A 20,671-nucleotide genomic window follows, 5' to 3' on the forward strand; every position below is an offset into this window, starting at 1 on the left:
CTTACTTTTAAATCTTCCTTTATGGAGGAAGGGACTTCCACTTCCATGCTGATAATGAATCAATCTTCTTCAATTCTTGAAAGTTGCCTTTGAATTTGTCTTTTACAAAATTGGGGAAAATTTAGCTTCTCTAAAGAACTTAAAAAGGAAAAACTTGTGTTTGACCATAGTGTCGCCTAGAGGACCACAAAGCATAGCCCATTTTGGGGACTTTAAAAAGGAATACTGTCTTGCAGTTAGAATTATATTATCATCAAAAAGGAAAATGGATAGAAGTTTCCCACATAATGTCTTTTTGTCGAGCTATCTCAGAGCCCTGTTCTCAGGAAAAATTTTGATATACTTGCAGTTAGAACTTTCTTTCAAAGGAGAAATGGGGGTCAACTGGACATTTTTGATGATCCCCTGTTTATGGCCCTCAGGGCTTTAGACCCCTGCCCCTCTTCACGTGTCAGCTGATCTTTCCCCTTGCCAGCCTTATCCCCTGGCCTTGCAGCTTAATCCACTTCAGACAGCATTCCTTAGCACTTCCCTCACAAGAAGTGGACCTTCCTATCTCTCTTCCCAAACCCCTATCCCCACAGGGCCTTCAAGCCTTTTTCCCCAGACGGAAGTGCCTGCCTCACCTAGTGGGACAAATAGAGTTCATGTTCCGTTCTCCATCTCAAACCTCATGCAGTATAGAGAGAAACTGGGGAGATACTTGGAAGACCCCACTAAATTTACCAAGGGTTTTAATGATATATCCCTACAATTTGAATTTTCTGGGGTTGATTTGCATGTCCTCTTTTCTACCTGTTGTACCATTAAGGAGAAGAGGAGAATCTGAGAACAAGCCCAAAAGTTTGAAGATCATTTGACTAGCAATGAGCCCACAAAAATATCCCCTAGAAGCGACTGCTGTTCCCGCTAGTTACCCAGGATTAGCAGGAGAGTGAGGATAAGGAAAAGCAAAATCATATCATAATTCTCCTATTAGAAGACCTGGGAACTGCATTTAAAAAGCAAGTAATTTTTTTTTTTTTAAATTAAAGAAATTACTCAGGGAGAAAAGGAAAACTCTGCCCCTTTTTTTCAAGACTGGATAGTAGAAGCTATTAAAAAGTATATAAATTTGAATCCTGACTATAGAAGGGGCAACAACTACAGTCTGGAAGTATCCAGGTTCAACACATAGCCACAGCCTTGGGTAGAGGGTAAAGTGGGGTGGGTCAAGATGAAGAAGTCAGTCAGTCACTGTACTTGGTAAGACTACCCATTCTTCTATCAATAATTTTTATATAATCCAACTAATGTCATCTGAAGTTTATTGTTCATGTTTACAGCTAAAACAATTTGGTTATCACTTATGAAAATTGTAGTTTTACTGTTTATAGTTTTAAAGGTTAAACCTAAAGCTGGTACACTGTGTGTATATGTGGGAAGGAACAGTCCTTAGGCTAGTCAAAAAGTACAGCCCCAGCAGCTCTAAGGAGCTTGTTTGAGTCATGGAGTTCCTAAAGAAGGAACTTGATTTGGTGAGAATTTGAAAATGTATGGAAATGATCTCTAGCCATTGACTTTTAGGACAAATTTAAGATCTAAGATGTAAGCCCTGGTAACATTCTCTATTAGTGAAACCTGTCACCAAATGCAAAGACTCTGGGACCATTGCAAAGTGTGTTCTACTACTCAGAGAGGAATGTAACAGTTACATGCAGAAGTTTGCCTCAGGGGACAATTGTGTCCTCAGCATGGGATGGGATCCTTCTGCCTCAGTTTCCCCATTGTTTTCCTATGTTTTCCCCTTGGCTACTTCTAAGTCTTGTTATAAGGTGAAGATGATATCTAATTAGGTCCTTGCTTTTCATCTTCATGGCATGTTTCTATAAGCAAAGAAGATAATTTAAGATGTAAGTACAATGCAAGTAGTGGAATCTTGCTATTATCAGTAAATTGGTTAAATGGGCACTTTGATTTAGTCTTGAGGCACATAAATCCCACAAATAGAATATTCTTTCTGAATGTTATGAGAATAATTAGATAAAGGAAAGGAAAGCAAAGTATAAAGGTGATATTGTATCATTGTTCCATAGAACAATATTGGGTGGACTTTTAGGGAACCTGAGCATTTGTAATGCTAAAATAAGATATATCTTATCTACAAAAGAACTCTGGGGAAGGAGTCCTGGGTGGCCCCAGTGGTCTGTGAGCTCCACAAATGGTCTTGATGGGAGTGGTCAGTAACCTGGAGAATTAGATTGATAAGATATGGTGATAGGGAAAAGTTTATGGGCCTCTAGAGAGCCAGATAAAGTGGGGAAGAACAAGGAACTTTCACTGTGAGGTTTTACAGAGCCCTGTTAGACAAATGGGACTAAAACTCTTTTGGGGTAAGGTACAAAGGTCCTGACTTGGAATGAGGTCTTTACATGTTGCAAAGAACAATTGAGTAAATGCAATTGACTGAATCGGAGACATTTTCAGTTTGGGAAAAAGAATTTCAGGCTAAGTTTTTTCGAGGCAGATAATCTCAAGTAATATTTTTCATTGGTGGAAAAGTTAAGTGTTTCTGTTTTGATTTGAATTCATTTTATGAACATAAGTTGAAGTTAGTGTTTGAATTTATCATATATGCAGCTCATTCTTTTAGACTGAGCATGGTTAGAAAGGTATAAGGAAGCTTGGGAAACAGATGTAAATCTCTTAGAGCAATAACTTTTGGTTTTAATGATAAATTTGATTTTATGATTGTTATTTAACCAGGAATGAGAACAAGTATAGAAAGGCATGTAAGTTACTTAAGACTTACTGCAAAAGATGTTCCTTGGCCAGTGTGAAATTATAGTCATATCTGAAACTGATTATTGGAGTTTGCTGTTTTAAAATTTTATAGGACTATTAAGTGACTGTTCTGAGTCTAACTCCAGGTGTGGATAATAAGAAAAGTGGTCTGAGCCATTGATCTACAATACCAGTCGGCCTGTGAGATGCTAGTATGAACTGCAAAAGGGTGATCTCATGGGAAGATTGGGAGAATGTCTGTTCAGCCTGAGCTGAGGTAGGATTCTCCTGACTCAATTTCCCCACTGACACCTGGAAGACTTTAAGTCTGGCTGGATTCTAGTTGACAATATACTCCTGCCTGGTGTTGACATGAAGTTAGGGAGATGTTTCCCTGAAATGTCCCCACTCTTAGTGACAATTTCCTATAATTAAAAGTTTCAGAAGCTAAATACCAGATCCATTAAATAATAGATTGTTGGTAGGGGAACATCTGAAGTTAAGTCTAAAATTAAACTATTAGGCTTAGGATGTTATACCAGCAGCAATAAATTAGGGTCCTTTAATTTTTAGTAATAGCATGGGAATAGTTGAATTGAGGGCCTGTGAGGTTAGCATACATAGTCATTATTATTTTTGTCTCAGTTGGTAAATGTTAAAAGAAAAATGGTTTGTGTTTTATATTGTAAATGCTTTAAAAGAAGCATCACATGACCAGAAGTTGGAGTTATTTTAAGAGGTAATATGTACTGTGCTAAAAATGATTATTTATTGTATTTATGTAAGTAGTGGAGCCTGGTATTGACTCCTTAATGAAATCTCATCCTCCTACTGTGGAAAATGAATAGTGAATTAACGTAAAATGTAAAATGTAAAATCTGGGTTTTAATGTGGATTTCCTAAATATGACAATTGACCAAAGTTCCCATTTTGATTGTGTAAGAGTGATAAGAGTATAAAAGTATAAGAGTATAAAACTTAATCTAAAATTGCATTAAGATCAGTTTTGTAGGAAAGTGAACATCTGGATTTCTACAAGAAGATAAAGGGAAGAAGATGCTGAGAGGCTGTGCTGAAGACAGCTTGAAAGAGCATCCAGACCAGAAAACTACATCAAATGAAGTTTCTCTCCAGACTACTGTATGAGATGAAACTTCAAAATGGACATTTCATTGATTTACCTTTTTCTTTTGAATTTCTGTATCTCTACTTATAACAAGCAGACTACCCCCTTGTAATTTGTCAATGTATCCATCAAATCTTTCCCCTTCCCGTATTGATATAAAGGGAAGATAGATGAAGGGAAGACTTCATAGGGGAAAGTAAGTGAGGAAGTGTTTATTGATTGGATTTAAGTGTGGAAAGAAAAAAATCTAATAAAGAGAAAAGGGGGGAGTTTGTGAGAAACAGGAAATTCTGTTTCCACAGTTCTGGTTGATTAGGGGTGTGACCTAGTACAGTGAGGTGAAGGTCAGAAAACTACTGCACACATTCGATGAGGGAAAGCCTATCAGAAGAGAACATGAAGTCACAAGACGAGGAGATGGTGGCCTGCAAAGTTTAAAGTTCAGAATTCTATAAGGATCCTGCCTCATTCCAACCTGGTCATAGACTTCTGGTGGCCATGCTGGAAGCTACCCTTTTCTTCAGGGAAAAGAGTGTAAAAGGCTTTCCCTTCTCTGAATTCCATTTAAAATAAATTTTATTTGATATCTCTTCTGTGTGTCAAATTTGTCTCCAAAAATTCCATAGTGCCATTCAAGGAAATCTGTGGCTGTAGGAGCCGACCAGTGGAATCAAGAGAAGCATTTAGGAAAGCAATCTATGTAGAGTTCAGAATAATGGTCAAATTACATTATATGGGATTTAATGATCCAAGGTGAGGGTCCATATTGCCACTTATGCCCTTGATGCAGAATGGAACCAAGGTTTCTAGAGAGATCCCTGAGTATAACAGGCCTGTATGCACAGGACTGATATGCTAGCAGCGCCACAACCTACTGTTAAGTTCATTAATTCTCAGTGTGGTCCTTTTTCTCATCAGCAGATTTACTTCTAGGGCCAACTGTGGTAGTGTAGTGGGGATGAAGATAGAAATAATCGTAGGGGATACTAGCTGCTCCTTTTACATAAGCTGCTGCTTTGTGAAGCAGACCTGGTACTGGTTAGCTTCTCAGTCTGAGGAGGAGCAGGGGTTTTTGGAGCATGTTGTCTGAGAAGGTCAGTAAAATAGAACCTTCCCATTGGGGTCATGATGCAAACTTCTAATGGGGAGATTCAGGCTAAAGTTTCAAGGGGTTAGGGCCTTGAATAGCATGCCCAACAGTCAGATAAATTGAATTTTTTAGAGAAACCCAGTATTGTGGTCCTGAGTGGGTGGTTCATAGGTAAGGCATGTAAGTTTGTTGATGGGGTAGAAGTAGGGTAAACATTTTGGAAAATGAGACCAGAGACTATTATAGTAGCAAGAAAGAAAAGGCTTAGTTCATGGAGGGAGCAAGTGTGAACTTCAGGCCATGTCTGGTTTCTTGGGTTGGCAGTTTCTGTCTCCTGCTGTCTGCTTCTCAACCATGGTCTTGGGAATACCTGTCTACCCCAGATGTTGACTACTTCAGAACCCATTTAATTTTCAAGATCAGGTCACCAGTAGGTTCCACAATCCAGGTGGGAAGTACTGCCCTTTTGAGATATGACAGGTGGATCCAGGACTCTACTACCTGGAGTTTGGCTGCTGTGCGGGTGATGAGCAGGACTTCAAAGGGATCTTTCCACCATGGCTCCAAGGGGTGTTCTTGGAGATAGAGTTTCCAGGGGACCCAGTCACTGGTTTGGATCAGGGGCTGAGTCTCAGTGGAATTTATAAAGAATGGGACTATGAGACTAGTTGGTAAGTCTGATATTTTCTTGGCTAACCCAAAACAGAATTGTAGGAAAGAGCATTTGTCTGCTATGCTTCCTACCCATGGGTACAGCAGCATTGGGTATAGTGTTACTATTTCACAAGGACTGAGCTTATGGGAGATATTAATCTATTTTTCCCTTTTCCTAATTCACAGGTTCAGCAAAAGAACTACATGATGCCTAAAAGGAATTTTGAAAGTACACCATAAATGGGAGAAAAGTATTTTCAGCAACCTGGACCTATGAATTACCCTTGGGTGTTAGGTACTCCCTAGTATAGAGGTCACTTCCCCCTGGATTCTGTATGTACCAAAGGGAGTCTTACCAACTTGTTTTGGTGAATAATGTTTTATATCAGCAGCTCCATTTTGGCGGGACACAGTATTTCACACAATGACTTGCATGGGCTCAAATTCTCAACAGGATCAGATACAACTCACTCCAGAGAGTTTCTGAAAAACAACAAGTTACAGTCAAGGCACCATAACACCAAAGTCTGCCTCAGGTCTTGTACTTCAAGAGCAATAGACAAAATTTCATATCCAGAAAAGTATACTGACCATTTGTTACCTATTAAAATGGAAACATTGATTATCCATTCACTGACATTCAAAATATTCGAGACAGACAGGAAATCCACAACTCCAGAAATGATTTGATCTGATTGTCTTCCTGACATCAGTTTCCAATGAACCCAATAGAGACTGAATCAGTGAAATACACTATTGAAAATTCAAAAGAAAAAAAAAAGCAGAAAGTACAAGTAATAAGCAAAATAGTTATCTGTGCCCATAAAGAAAGTGTGCTCCCTTGGAAAATGACAAAATAAATGCAAAAAGAAAGAATAAAAATAATGAAATGGAAAGGAATAAAACAAAAGGAATTGAAATTAATTGAAAGAAACCAAAAAAGAAATGCAATGGAGATTGAAATGAATGGAAAGGAAATATAAATGAAAGGAAATATAAGGGGAAAATGATTTTCTAGGATGGAAAGTCAAAATCCTTTTTTTGATAAAATTTAGTTTTTAACTGCTTGAAAGGGTGACATCAATCTCTCTTTCTGACTCTCCTGAATTGTAGTGTCCTGAATGAATGCCTGCCTAGAAGAAAGGAAATTGTTTTCCATCAAATTTCCTCCACCAGTGTACTGGACTGGCAAAGCTGGCCCTGAGGGTAGGAATACATAATAATAATGTCCTTTTCATTGGGAGAGATCCAAAACCGTTCTTTCCAATACATGGTACCCATATGTGTGTTTCCTCCAGGACTGCTAAGAGCACTCTCTCCCTTGCAACTATACACTGGAGCCACTGCTCTAAGAGGACTCCATGCTGATGACAAATTGCTACCTAGACCCATTTCACACAGAGGAACTTTAAAAACAAAACAAAACCCCAGCAATATCGCTACTAGGACTATATCCCCAAGAGATCATAAAAATGGGAAAGGGTCCCACATGTACAAAAATATTTATAGCAGCACTCTATGTAGTTGCCAAAAACTGGAAGTCAAGGGGATGTCCATCAATTGGGGAATGGCTGAATAAATTATGGTATATGAATGTAATGGAGTACTATTGTGCCATAAGAAATGATGAACAAGAAGACTTCAGAGAGGCCTGGAAGGACTTATATGACCTGATGCTGAGTGAAAGGAGCAGAACCAGGAGAACTTTATGCACAGCAACAACCACAGTGTGTGAGAGTTTTTTCTGGTAGACTTAGATTTTTGTAATAACACAAGAATTTCTGAAAAAAAAAAAAAAAAAAAAATCCCAATGGTGGACCTCAAGGCAAAAAGCCTTCCACACTCAGAGAGAGAAATATGGAAGTCACTCACATAATGTAGCAGATCATGTTTGTGTATGTGTATCTGTTTGTGTATCATGTTCTGATTTGTTATACGGATTCTTTCATTTATCTTAGTCTGACTACATAGCATGACGATAGTGAAAATATACTCAATAGGAAAGTATATGTAGAATCTATACAGAATTGTATGCAGTCGTGGGGAGGGAGGGAGGTAGCGGGGGGTGGGTGGGGAGGGATAAAATCGCAATTGTATGGCAGTGATTGTTAAACATTAAAAAAAATAAAAAAATTAATAAAAAAAAAAAAAAAAAAAAAAAAAAAACAAAACAAAACAACCAATTACTTTAAATAAACCAAACTCTTTCTACTGCCTAATATCAACTAGGTGGCTAAGTGGCTAGAGTGGTGAGCATGGTGTCAGGAAGACTTGATCGACATTCCCACCTGAGAACCCTCCTAGATGTTCATGGGCCTCAGTGTCTCCACCTAAGAATGGGAATTCATCTTAGGCAGGTATCTCACAAGGCTGTTGAAAGTAGAAGGTTCTCTTTATTCTAGTTTCTGGCTCTGAGTAGACAAGCCAGAAACTTTGTTTGCTAGCATCTTCCCAATGACTACTTAGGAAAAAATTCAGTCCAAGATCACAACGAAAATCTTGAGGGTGGCATGCCATGACTTTACTTAGCTGGGTGGCTTGTGGACCCTCCTCCCTTTCCAGTCTTCTTTAAATTTTCACCTACCCCTACCCCTAACTCTGACTTTCTGAAGTGCAGAGAGGTTATTCCTCAAGGAGACTACTCTGCTTAGCAGATACAGGCCATTTCATCTGCTCTCTTTCATCTAGGTTTGTCATCTGTGCCTCCTGGCTTGGTATTTGTTTGGAATATTAGCCACAATATCACCATCTTTCAGAAGCCTTTCTTATTTTTGGTTCATGAGTGTTCCCTGACACTCCTCTGCTGCCTTTTAAGTTCACATCTTCCCATTAGAAATCAGAAATGGAGAGTGAGATATGTCAAAATATTATGGAAACACCCTCTTTCCCAGAGCTAATGCTCAGCAAGCAGGCTGTGCCCTGAGCTTGTCATAGTAACAATGCTTTGCACTCTGGATGAGCTCACCTTCAAGCAAAGTATATTAATTTGACCAGCACTAGATGTTTACTGCCCCCTATTTCCCAGGGACCTGAGAGCCATCCACCATACCTTTTGAAGTGGTCACAATGCTTTTTTCTTATAACAGATAAGTGAACCAAACTAGGTACTTTATTCCTGTTCTTACCATTAACTCTGGTTTGGTTTTTGTTTCTGAGACAATCAACTTGGAAACTTTTCCCAGAATACCCATAAATGCCTGTGTTGTTCACAAAGGAGCCTCCCATGGGAACAGTGACTACCACTTACATATAAAAAGCAGTGCCTTGCCCCAAAATGTTAAGCCAACCTTCTGGGGAGAGGAGGTGCTGGGGTGCTTCCTTTTCAAGCACTGCTTCACTTTGAAATTAAGCTTCTGTGTTGTCTGACTCTCCTGCCTCTGGCCGGCTTTGTGTGCCCCCAACCATCCACAGTTTAGAGGTCAGTTCTGTTCCAGTTGACAGATCTCAATATCCAATTGTTGGGGTGTGTGTGTGTGTGTGTGTGTGTGTGTGTGTGTGTGTGTGTGTGTGTATGTGTGTGTGTGTGTGTGTGTATGTGTGTATGTACACCTTCTTGTCCATGGGAGGTCCTTCAAAAGTTCATGGGATAAATGGCCACATTGCCAACTCTTGTGGCCTATCTCCATGATCTTCTCCCACAGAACCCTCCAGAACAACAAACACATTGTCCCATGCCCACCATGATTTTCCCCTTTCCCACCAGTATCTTCATCCTTTCCTTCTGAATTGTCTCTGCCCTCTTGAAGGCCTTAGAAAGGATCCAATCATGGTACAAATGGAGGAATGAAGGAAATGGGGAAAATAAAGGAGAGCGATGTGCTTAAGGCCAGCCAATCCCCAGCCTTGCATCCTAGCCACATTCTCAAGCCCTAGTCTTCCTTCAGGCCCTGCTTCCTCCTTGATCCCTGCTCTCTTCTGTGGATGCTCTCTGGCTGGTCACCTAATGCCCACCTGCAGCAGCTCCTTTCCTTTTTTTTTTTTTTTACTTCCTCACCCCCAGGAATGATGGACTAATAGGAAGAAATTACTACCACACTCCCTTTTCCTCCTTCATGGCTCCACCCCTATCAAAGCACCCATGTTCTTCTAGATGTGTTCTGACTGACTCCCCCACTTCACTTCCCTCTCAACCCTGTTCCCCTTCCAGACTTTTCATATTTTCTGTGAATGGCCTCCCCCCACATTCTCTCCTTTACTTACCCAGAACCACTACATTTTTCTTGCATGCCCCCAGGCTCTCTCCCACTCCAACCTTCTTTTTCTCTTTTTCCAAAGCCCCTATAATTTCCATGGATATTTTCTGTCCATCTCCCACCTTCTTTCTTCATTATTAACCATTTTTAATTAATGGTTTAGTGTCTTCAGGTCTTTCTGTACCCTGGTGACTCAATGCTGATAGGTGGATAGATTGAACATCATTTGTTAACTCACAAATCACCTAGTGATTTGAGAGGGAGATGTGAAAATATAATTGATATAATATTTAATATTTGTATTGTATTAATTATATTATTATAGCTTACAGAAATATAATACTATATTTGAAAATATTAATAAAATTTCTATTCTATTAATTTTATGTTTCTTTTCTATAATTGACCAAGTTCCTTAAATTTTCAAGTGTCATTTATCAATTCTGGAGTTAAGCTCAAGAATGTAGTTCCCCATTCTAGTGAGTTTAAAGGCATATCCTAAGTGGAATATTGTTCTTCATTCTTGCAGCTGGTCCCTGAGACAATCAGTTTAACCTGAGGCATCTATTTGCTGCCAGTGTGCACTAATCAACTTGGCATGGAGCCTCCTCTCCAAAAGACACTTCTGTCTTTGCTTCTCCCTTACCAATTAGTGGAAGTTTGATTTCCCCTTTTGTGAAGATCAAACAGAGTGGTATTGGTTTCTTAGCCAAGATTACAAGAGGCAGTGGAGTCCCTTAAAGCAATGAACATTTCTTAACTGTCAGAGAAGCATGATCAGTCACACTTGAATGTCAGCCAACTTTCTCCAGGTATGGGCAATTGTAATATTCCCCAACTACCTGGGGCAGATGCAAAACAATTCTGGGATTTTTGCTGTGGCAGAGTTCATCTAGAGGGTGAGGATTTTTATGCCAAGCTCAAGGCACAGTTTTCTTGCTCAGTCTTAGGCCTGCAAACAGGTCTCTTCATAGTAAAAATAGAGGAGCCATTGTGGCATGGGAATCCTGCCTCTTTTCTTGTTTTCTTGTTTTCTTTCTTTCTTTCTCTCTTTCTTTCTTTCTCTTTTTCTTTCTTCCTTCCTTTCTTCCTTCCTTCCTTTTCTTTCTTTCTTTCTTTCTTTCTTTCTTTCTTTCTTTCTTTCTTTCTTTCTTTCTTTCTTTCTTTCTTTCTTTCTTTCTTTCTTTCTTTCTTCCTTCCTTTCTTCCTTCCTTCCTTCCTTCCTTCCTTCCTTCCTTCCTTCCTTCCTTCCTCCCTCCCTCCCTCTCTCACTCTCTCTCTTTCTCCCCCTCCCTCCCTCCTTCCTTCCTTCCTTCCTTCAAGTAGTGGAGGAGTAACTTTTATTTGCTAGTGAATCAAGAATCCTACCTTTTTTCAGGACTTCCATAATTCATAATACTCACAATGACTGGATATACTCCTTTACATCTAATATAATCCCCCCCACCCCAGACATAAAGATACTAAGCTAGAATTATAGCCATCTACTCCATTTAATATTGTTGATCTAGATTCTAGGGGATATGATTTGAAATCACTTTGTCCATTTCATTTTACATCTCAGCAAACTGAAGTATAGAACCATTAAGCTATTTATTCAAGAATTAATGAGAAGAACAAGATGTTAAACTCAGTTCACTTACTATAAATACGGTCTCCAAATATCGGTACCTATGGTGACTTCACTTTTCTGTCCATTTTTTTTTCTAGTATAGATGGTAAGCAATAATTCGAACATTTGGCAATTTGTTGATATAACTTCTGATCACTTTGTTATTTTAGGAGGAAAAGAGGACTCTAAGGTCTGTATTCAAGGCTTGACCTTTTTTTCCCAAAAAATAACTATTCCACAACGAGCACATATAGATGATAGAAAACAAATGCATTTATCCAATCAGTAGTACAACAGATAATCACAAAAATATACGTATGAAAATATATATCAGATAATACAAGTAAAAGTTTTGAGGAAAGAGTTACATATGTCATCATCCTACTTTAAAAATGGATACTTTATTCAAATAGAGGGATATAATTGTTAAGTGTGTTTTTGTCCCATTTCATAATTTTATGTACACATATGCAATACATATGTATGTACACTTACATATGTACATATATATATATATATACATACATACATGTATACGGGTGATTCTAGTAAATGTATTTATAAAATCTTGGTGGCAGGAATGAAAAAGTGTGTCTATGTAACATTAAAATGAGGTGTTCAGAGGCATCTAAGTGGCAAAGGGGAGAGATCACTGACCTTGGAGTCAAGAGGACCTGCATTCAAATGTGAACTCAGATATTTATTAGTTTTATGACCCTGGGAAAGTCACCTAAGCCTGATTGCCTCCATAAAATCCCCAACCAAACAAAAAAAAATGAGGTGTTCCTAGTACGCTAAATGGCTAAATCTTTGAGCATTCTGGAAAGTCGCTAGAAAAAGTGAGAATTCCCCAAGAGTTGGAGGATATGTGTCAGAAACAGATAACAGTTTTAAAACTTTATCAATTGTTGATTTGATCATATAGCCTAAATTGCATGTCCATCAGAGAGTTTTAAAGAAATCTTCCAACATAAGAAGTAGAAAGTAATGCAGCCATCTTAAAGAACCCACCTGATGGTTGAGCAACCTTTCCAAGGTATAAATCCTATCAAGGTATTGTCAGGCTTTGACTGCCATCTGTTGGTCACATGCTCAATTGCACTTTTAATGAACTCCATCCATATTGACTGGAAAATTGTTCCACTCATAGCTGTCTTTCTTGGATTGAATGAAGTAAGAAGAGTTGAGTCACGAGGCAAACTAATATGCCCCCCCCCCAAAATTGGAATATTAAATATCTTATGCATTATTGTGTAGATTAGGATAAGTCGTTTAAACATTATGGCCCTAAGATTTTTCAAACAACGTAAAGGCCTTTAAGTAATGTCCAAAGTTGACTCTCTTCTTAGTCTATTAGCTTAATTGTGTGTGTGTGTGCGTGTGTGTGTCTGTGTCTGTGTGTGTGTATGTGTGTGTGTGTGTGTGTGTGTGTGTGTGTGTGTGTGTGTGTGTGTGTGTGTGTAGCGTATTGGTTAGAGCCTCTTCCATTGAAAGAAACGTTGATTTATGGAAAGTCAAACAAATTGATCAAATCACAATATAAAAATATATATAAAATACAGATGCCATTAATCTAGCTCAGTGTTAGGAATATATTCATTAGGAGAAAACAAAATGAAGAAGTTTGATTGCCAAACTTGGAAATTGGCCATAACAGAACAGTAAAAATGTTAGACAGATGTTGAGATCATAATTTACCATGTATACTAGAAAAAAAAAGACAGCAATGGGAAGTCACCATAGGTAACAATATTTGAAGACTGAATTTATAGCTAGTGAGCTGAGTTTAAGTTTTTGTTCTTCCCATTAATTATTGAATAAATTGCTTAATCATTCTGTACTTTAGTTTGCTCAGATGTAAAATAGGACAGTTGGACAAGGTGATCTCAAACTTCTCCTTAAGCCCTAAATCTAATATCCTGCTATAATGATATATTACTCCAAGAATTACTCTAATAATCAAGTAAAATGAGAGACACAGGATATCCTTGATTCTTTGAGAAACAATCTACAAGGATGTTTTTTCTTCATTGAAATCTCTACAAATACAGATAAGATATTTTATTTTTATTCTAAAATTAATTCATAATTACTTAGTACCACTTTATGATTGCTTTGTCCAATACTCAGCAAAGTCATTCCTAAACCTTTTCCAACTGTCTGTTTCCTAGGCGTTTCCCCCCTTCCTTGATCCACAGTTTCTTGTAATACCATGCATTGATATTCTACTTCTTATTCTAACGTGTTAGGGAATGCCACATGTTAAAAGAAGATTCATTAAATGAATTTTCCATATTTTGGAGAAAGATTTATAACCTCCTCAGTATATGCAATTATATATATATATATACACACATGTGTGTATGTATTTGTATATGTGTGTATATCTATATCTATCTATCTATATATAATATGTGTGTGTATATAATCTTTCTATTACTGGTTAATAGATTCTTCCTCCAATTCATCTTCACAACCTCAAAAGCACATCTGAATAATCCTTGTCCAAGATACACTATGAGGGTCTCAAATATGAATTCTATTTTTTTTTTACTATAGATATGGCATGAACTTTATAACCCATAGTCGAAAGATTAGGAAGTCAACAGGATTTATATTTATGTACACTAATAAAAGTTACTTTTTATATGCTGCTAGACTGAAGAATGAGCAGAATAGTAAAACAACAGAAGAAACATAGGCTTTGTAAATGCAATGGTTATATACACACTTGCATATCCATGGGGTTGTGATGTTTCATAGATGTCTGGGGTTCAGTTTTTATCATTTTGTCGTTGCTGTTGTTAGACCAGGAAACTTTTATTCTTTGGATAGTTAAAATCTAACAACACTGATGCTCAAGAATCCCAGTTAGCTCCTAGATGTTATCCAATTTCCCTCTAAACACTCTGAATATGTATTGTGTTAGAAGATGTTAACTATGGAATAGAGGAGAGGAGAGGCACACTATCCAACACTGGGGAGTTTCCAGTGGCAGACAAATAATCTCCCATCCATTATTTTTTTTTTTGAGAGACAGTGTGCCATATTGAATACAGTGCTGGGCTTGGAGTAAGAAAAACTAGAATTCAAATTCCAGTCTAAAACACCAAATAGCTGTGTGACCCTGAGAAAATAAATTAATCTCTCCCAGCCTCAGTTTTCTCACAAATAAAAACTGATGTGATGATAGCACCTATTTCCCAAGAGTTTCATTAGAAATAAAGTTAAAAAATAAATGCAAAATACTTTGGAAAACTTAAAGTACTGTGAAAACATCAGAATTTGTTATTCTATAAAATTTCTTTCTTCTACTATCACCTCCAAAAAGGAAAAGGGATATGTGGACTTCAAATATAGGTTATAAATTGGAAGAACCAAGGAAATGAGGTATTTTATAAGTGAGAGGGAAAATAGTATTTGAAACCATGTCTTGTTACTCTAAATAGTGCCTGTTATATCATTTTGTCTCTAAAGGAAACTGACATTTTCATTTTATAGAATGAAAACAAACACAAACAAATCTATTAGCATATATTTCTGAAGGTAATTTCTAAACTACATTCTATGATAATATAGAATTATTCCCTCTCACACATGAAACTTATTTCCAGAATCATCTCGGCTATTTTCAGTACGTTGAAGATGGAAAAAATCCAAGGCCAAGGGGGATTCAAGGTCACTCCATGATTAACCTAGTACTGAAATACAAGGAGCCTAGACTTGCAGTCCAATGTGACTTGACCATCACTACAAACATCTGAGATAGATCCTTAACCATTAGAAAAGACTAAGTACTCTCTTATGACCATTTAATTAAGACCTTGTAAATGTAAAATATTCTGCTTCTAATACATATGCAACACTAAAGACTAGCAATCCTAGTCAAGTATGTTCAGGCTAATGTGCACATCCCAAAAACAGAAGTATATGAACTGTCATCATGGAATGTACATTTTCCCACATATATTCAGTTTTCATGAATGTTAAGAGTGACATTTCCATCTGTCCTTAAAAATGTGGTCCATGATGATGGAATGTGAAATATGCTTGCATAGATATCAAGCACACACACACACACATATGCACAAATAATAACAACAATAAAAAACAAAAAAGCAGAAATATAACCCTTTAGTGATAGAAAAGATCTTAGAGAATATTTGAGTTCCCTCCATCATTTTTCAAATTTAAAGGGAGTGAGTGGACCAAGATCATATCGTGAATTTTTAGAGTTCAAAATGGAGTCCATGTCTTTTTCCTCATAATTTATTTCCTTTGCACTACATTATACTCACCCTCTTGTATTTTAAAACAACAACGACAGATATTAGAAAAAAGTGATTGTGTGTTTCCAGAAAGCCAGTTCAAGACTGCCTCAGTTTTATAAAGATGAGGTTTTTTGGGAAGGATGTTTTGAAAGAGAACAACAGAGTTGACAGAAGAAATCAACCATAGGGAAAATTTTAAAATCCATTTATAAACTGCACCTGATATAATGTCTGCCTTCAAGTGTTTCCCAGAAGGCATAGAATTTCAACATCCCTTCTTTAGAGGAACAGTGGATGAAAGCAAACTTTGTTTTCATCACCGTATAAAATCTCATGAGAAACACTATTTTCTGTCTCTTGTCTCTTCTGCAGCTTTGTGATGATGGGGATGCTTCCTCTCCTCTAGGAGTTGGGTAAGCAGTTTAGGGTGATTTTGGTGGTAGTGTTACTCCCAGAATCATATAGATCTTGAGATTCCTAGGAAGAGAAATAAAATTTTTTAACCATGCTTTCTGGGATAGAAATAGAATCTATATAAGGAAAGGCCTAAAAGATGAGGATGAGTATTTATTGTACTAGTTAAAATTACAAGAATAGCTTTATGAATCAGAGGGTAGAACTTTTAGGTAAGGTTTCATGAAACTGGAAAGTTTTTATTTTCCTCCCCTAAATTTGTATATTAGAGGATTTATTACTGTTTAACATTCTTTCTCAACCTACTGCTTTCTGGGTATCTGCTCTCTCAATTTTTCCTTTTAAGAGAAAGGTTTTGGATTTGGTTCCAGAACCTGTTGTCAGTCTTGTCATCGAGCAGCATCACAGCTAACCATGAAAATGGGAGAAACTGGACTGACCTAATGTGATCCCTAAGTCAGGGACTCTCTATTTAATATTAATTTCACGTGGTGACTTGGGAGAGGCTATGAGTACACTTTCCAATGCCCTCCTTGCAAGTCAATAAGCATCTCAAATTCCTCAGTATTTCATGGGAAATGCAGACAGAATTCCCATAGTCTTCTGCTGAAATGGGAAATCAAAATTACAGAATGCTAGATCTAGAAGGACCTAGGAATTATTCTAGTCTAAATCCTGCACTGTAGTCAGATATACTGACTACAAAATACATGGAAAGAATCTATTCAGTCTCTACTAGAAGACCTCCAGAAGTATGAGGTTTGCTTCTTCATGATGAAGTTCTAATTACCAGGAAGTTCTCTTACCAGTATTTGGAACATCTCAATATAGCCAACAAATCCCACATCTCCATTCCAATAAATGGAAGAGAAGTCACCATTTCATGTTAAATTAATGTTTTGGATTAAAAGTTATTTCAAATGAGACTCCCTTAGATATGGTAGAACACTACGTTGAAGAAGAAAAGGAACAGAGAAGGAAACAACTGCTACTCTCTCTTCTGCTCAAGTCGGGCTGCACTCAGCTCTAGGAAATGACTCATAACTTGCATTACATTTGTGGGGTTAGACTGAATTAACATTTTCAAGATAAAAACAGTGCTCCACTGATCTTTGATTTCTTCTAAGGGAAGAGTTAATTTTTTTTTTTCAGTTTAGGAGGAGATTTTTTATATGAGGATTGATGGGAAATAACTAAAAGTGTATATTGGATACAGATTATATAAAGACTTCAATGTCAGGTTAGTAAACCTGCCCCTTTTTAAGTTAATAGTAGAGAACCATTTAACATTTTTGACCTGGGGGTGGCATTAGATTAAGCTTTAGAAGAAAGAACTTTTTGGACCTTCTAAAGATTTATTGATATTGTTAATTTATATAACCTTCATTTACAAACATATTCCTCCTTCTCCCATCCTTACATAAACATCCCTTAAAATAATAAACAGAAAAAAGATAGAAAAAAAATAGAGGAGGATTAACAAATCAATCAAGTTTGATTGTGCATGTAATGTTTCTCTCTCATAGTTCCATTATCTGTAAAGACAAGAGTGAATTTTTTCACCTCTCCTCTCATATCAAATTTGATCATTGTAATTACACAGAATCCAGGTTTGTTGTTCTTCAGAGAAAAAGAAAAAACATTTCCTTGATCTCATAGGATTGCTGTTTTCAATTATCTTCAGATCTGCCTTTGAAAGAAATTATATTATTTTTCCATGTAGATCCAGATTTTTAAAAAAAGAAAGCTAGGACTAATGGCTAGATGTTACAGTGAGGAATATTTTACCTAGACATAAGGCAGAATATACTGACCATCTGAACTGTGTAATAATGCAATGGCCTTTCCTGTTCCTGAACATCTTAAACAAAGATCACGAGAGTCTTTTCCATTTAAAATATGAAGAGGTTGAACTGGCAATCATATTTTCCATCCAGCTACTAAATTTCTAAAGTCTATGATTTCAACTTCATCTAACGTTTATTTACCCATTTCAAGAATTTTCTCCTCCCAATAGCCCTAGTTCTCCTTTGAGCAAAATTTCTTTTTGTATCTTTTTGTTGTTGTTCTCCTTCTTGTCTTTTACTCTTGCCTCTTCATGCTAGTTTTTTACAAAAATACTCATTGCCACTTAAATCTCAGCATACTAGAATCATAAATTTTCTTAGAAATCATCTAAGTCAACCCCTAAATGAAACATAAAACCTCTCAAAAATATCTCTGAGAGGTGGCTGCCTAGTTTCTCCTGGGACTTTTCTGGTCCATCTGCATGAAAATAGGCAGTGTTCCAGCGTTGAACTGAGTAGAATCATTTTTATATACTTCATTAACCTAACAAATACTCACTATGTGTATGAAAACCTATTCATATATTTCAGATATAAATCAAATCTTACTTATAATAACTCCTTGCAAATTAATACCTCTTCATGGTCAACTAATAGAAGGCAAGACTATTTCCCAGTGATTCTGAACAGATTTATGCACAAAGAGCCCAACTGAATAAATGATCCTAAAGATATGTTTTAGAAAGTATGTATGATAGATTAAAAATGCTTGAGAAGCACTCCCATAGATCTTACCCAGAACTCCTCATTCATTTGGCACTTTAGGAGAATTTAACTTATCACATTTGAGTGAGTCGCTGCTAGGTATCATCAAAGGAAAAATGATGTTCTAGGAAAAGTAGAAAATAATCAATCCACTCAGAATACAATCATCCTAATAATTATTCTCTTGAATTATACTTTGTGGTAAAAGAAATGGTCTACAGAAATGAGTTATGTACATAAATAATTTCTTGGTTATTTTAGGATATGAAATATCAATAGTGACAACTGACTCATCACCCCATTATGTCAACTCTCAATAGCACTACTTTGCAGGCTCTGACCTTCCTTCTGACAGGCATTCCCGGAATGGATGATGCCCAAGTCTGGATCTCTATTCCCTTTTGTATCCTTTATGCCATTGCCCTCACTGGAAATACTATGATCATGTTTGTCGTAATCCATGAAAGGAGTCTTCATGAGCCCATGTATTATTTCCTCTCCATGTTGTCAGCCACTGACTTGGGTTTGTCCCTCTGCACTCTCTCCACCACATTGGGAGTTTTGTGGTTTGATGCTCGAGAGATCAGTCTTGATGCCTGCATGGCCCAGATGTTTTTCCTGCACAGTTTCACATTCGTGGAATCTGGGGTGCTGCTGGCCATGGCCTTTGACCGTTTTATTGCCATCTGTGACCCACTTAGGTATGCTAACATCCTCACCAAAACCAGAATTATTCAGATTGGCTTGGCTGTGTGGGTAAGAGTAATTGCAGTCATTACACCTATGGTGTTGCTTGTCAAGAGGCTGTCATTCTGTCAGGGCAAAGTTCTTTCCCACTCCTACTGCTACCATATTGATTTCATCAAGTTGTCATGTACAGATAACCAGATCAATAGCATCATGGGACTGTTTGTTCTCTTTTCAACCTCGGGAATTGACTGTCCATGTATACTCATTTCCTATGTCCTGATAATACATTCAGTGCTAAGCATTGCATCCCCTGATGAGAGGAGAAAGGCTTTCAACACATGTATTTCTCATATTAGCGCTGTTGCTATTTTCTTCATTCCTCTCATCAGTTTATCTTTAGTTCATCGTTATAGTCATAATGCTCCCCCTTTTGTGCATGCCATGATGGCCAATATCTTCCTCCTCATCCCTCCTGTACTCAACCCCATTATCTACAGTGTGAAGACCAAACAGATACGAAGAGCTATCATCAAAGTTTTCCATAGAATAGGAACCAGGGTCTAAGACAACACATTAAGAGCTTAGAAAATGTGCCCTTGGAAATTGGTTCCTTCAATTGTTTAGGCCTCATTCTGGCAGAAATGGACAATCACTAGGGCATATATCCAGAAGTCCAGACTGGTAGAAAAATACCTGAGTGATTAGACCACTCTGTTTCTTTTGCCACTGAAAAGTAAAACGAATCAATCTCTTCCCTTTCCCAGCATATCTGATGCAGGCAAAACTTTCTTGTTACAAAATATTTACCATATATCCCAGGAAAAATACACTACCAAAAACAATGCTGAATAGTTAATTCACATAGTATAGCCACAAGCTAGTTTAAAAATGGTTTTACATAGTTAGATAAGTGTCTGGATTTGACTTTTTAAGAATTCATAAAATTTTTACGTTTTGTTTACATATCAAAAAAAAAACCCACCACCAACTCAGCTTGTCATAGGAACCCATTTGCACACCTGAGCAGAGCTAGACAGCTCCTGGCTTGGTATATAAAAATAGTAGCTATCATTTACATAGCACTTTCCGTTTTGCAAAGTTCTTTACAGATATTATGGGGCAGCTAGGTGGCACAATGAATAGAGCACTGGATTGAAAGACTCATTATTCTCACAAAAACTCTGGGAGTCAGATATTATTGTTAGCTCCATTTCACTAATGAAGACACTGAGGCTCACATACATTAATGATACCACTAATAAGTGTCTGCTACAAGAATTAGTTTGGTGTTCCTGAGAAGTTCTAT

At 37.2% G+C, this 20,671-nt stretch overlaps 1 protein-coding gene across 2 annotated transcripts; it reads left to right on the forward strand.

Moving 5' to 3' along the window:
• The first annotated feature begins 14,306 nt into the window (after positions 1 to 14,306).
• LOC140508806 (olfactory receptor 51F2-like) lies at positions 14,307 to 19,929 on the forward strand. 2 transcript variants are annotated; one of them, XM_072616680.1, is made up of 2 exons: positions 14,307 to 14,329; positions 18,978 to 19,929. In XM_072616680.1, exon 2 carries the CDS (start codon positions 18,979 to 18,981, stop codon positions 19,927 to 19,929), a length of 951 nt encoding a protein of 316 aa, XP_072472781.1. In that variant the 5' UTR covers positions 14,307 to 14,329; position 18,978. The 2 variants fall into 2 exon arrangements, with proteins under 2 accessions (XP_072472781.1, XP_072472780.1); XM_072616679.1 differs by lacking the exon at positions 14,307 to 14,329 and having other exon boundaries at positions 18,979 to 19,929.
• The last annotated feature ends 742 nt before the right edge of the window (positions 19,930 to 20,671 follow it).

This window comes from Notamacropus eugenii, chromosome 5 (assembly GCF_028372415.1).
Source record: "Notamacropus eugenii isolate mMacEug1 chromosome 5, mMacEug1.pri_v2, whole genome shotgun sequence".
NCBI lineage: Eukaryota > Metazoa > Chordata > Mammalia > Diprotodontia > Macropodidae > Notamacropus > Notamacropus eugenii.

Bases quoted from the DNA above. Each gene is read 5' to 3' on its own strand.
- LOC140508806 (XM_072616680.1), top strand. From the start codon at position 18,979: ATGTCAACTCTCAATAGCACTACTTTGCAGGCTCTGACCTTCCTTCTG.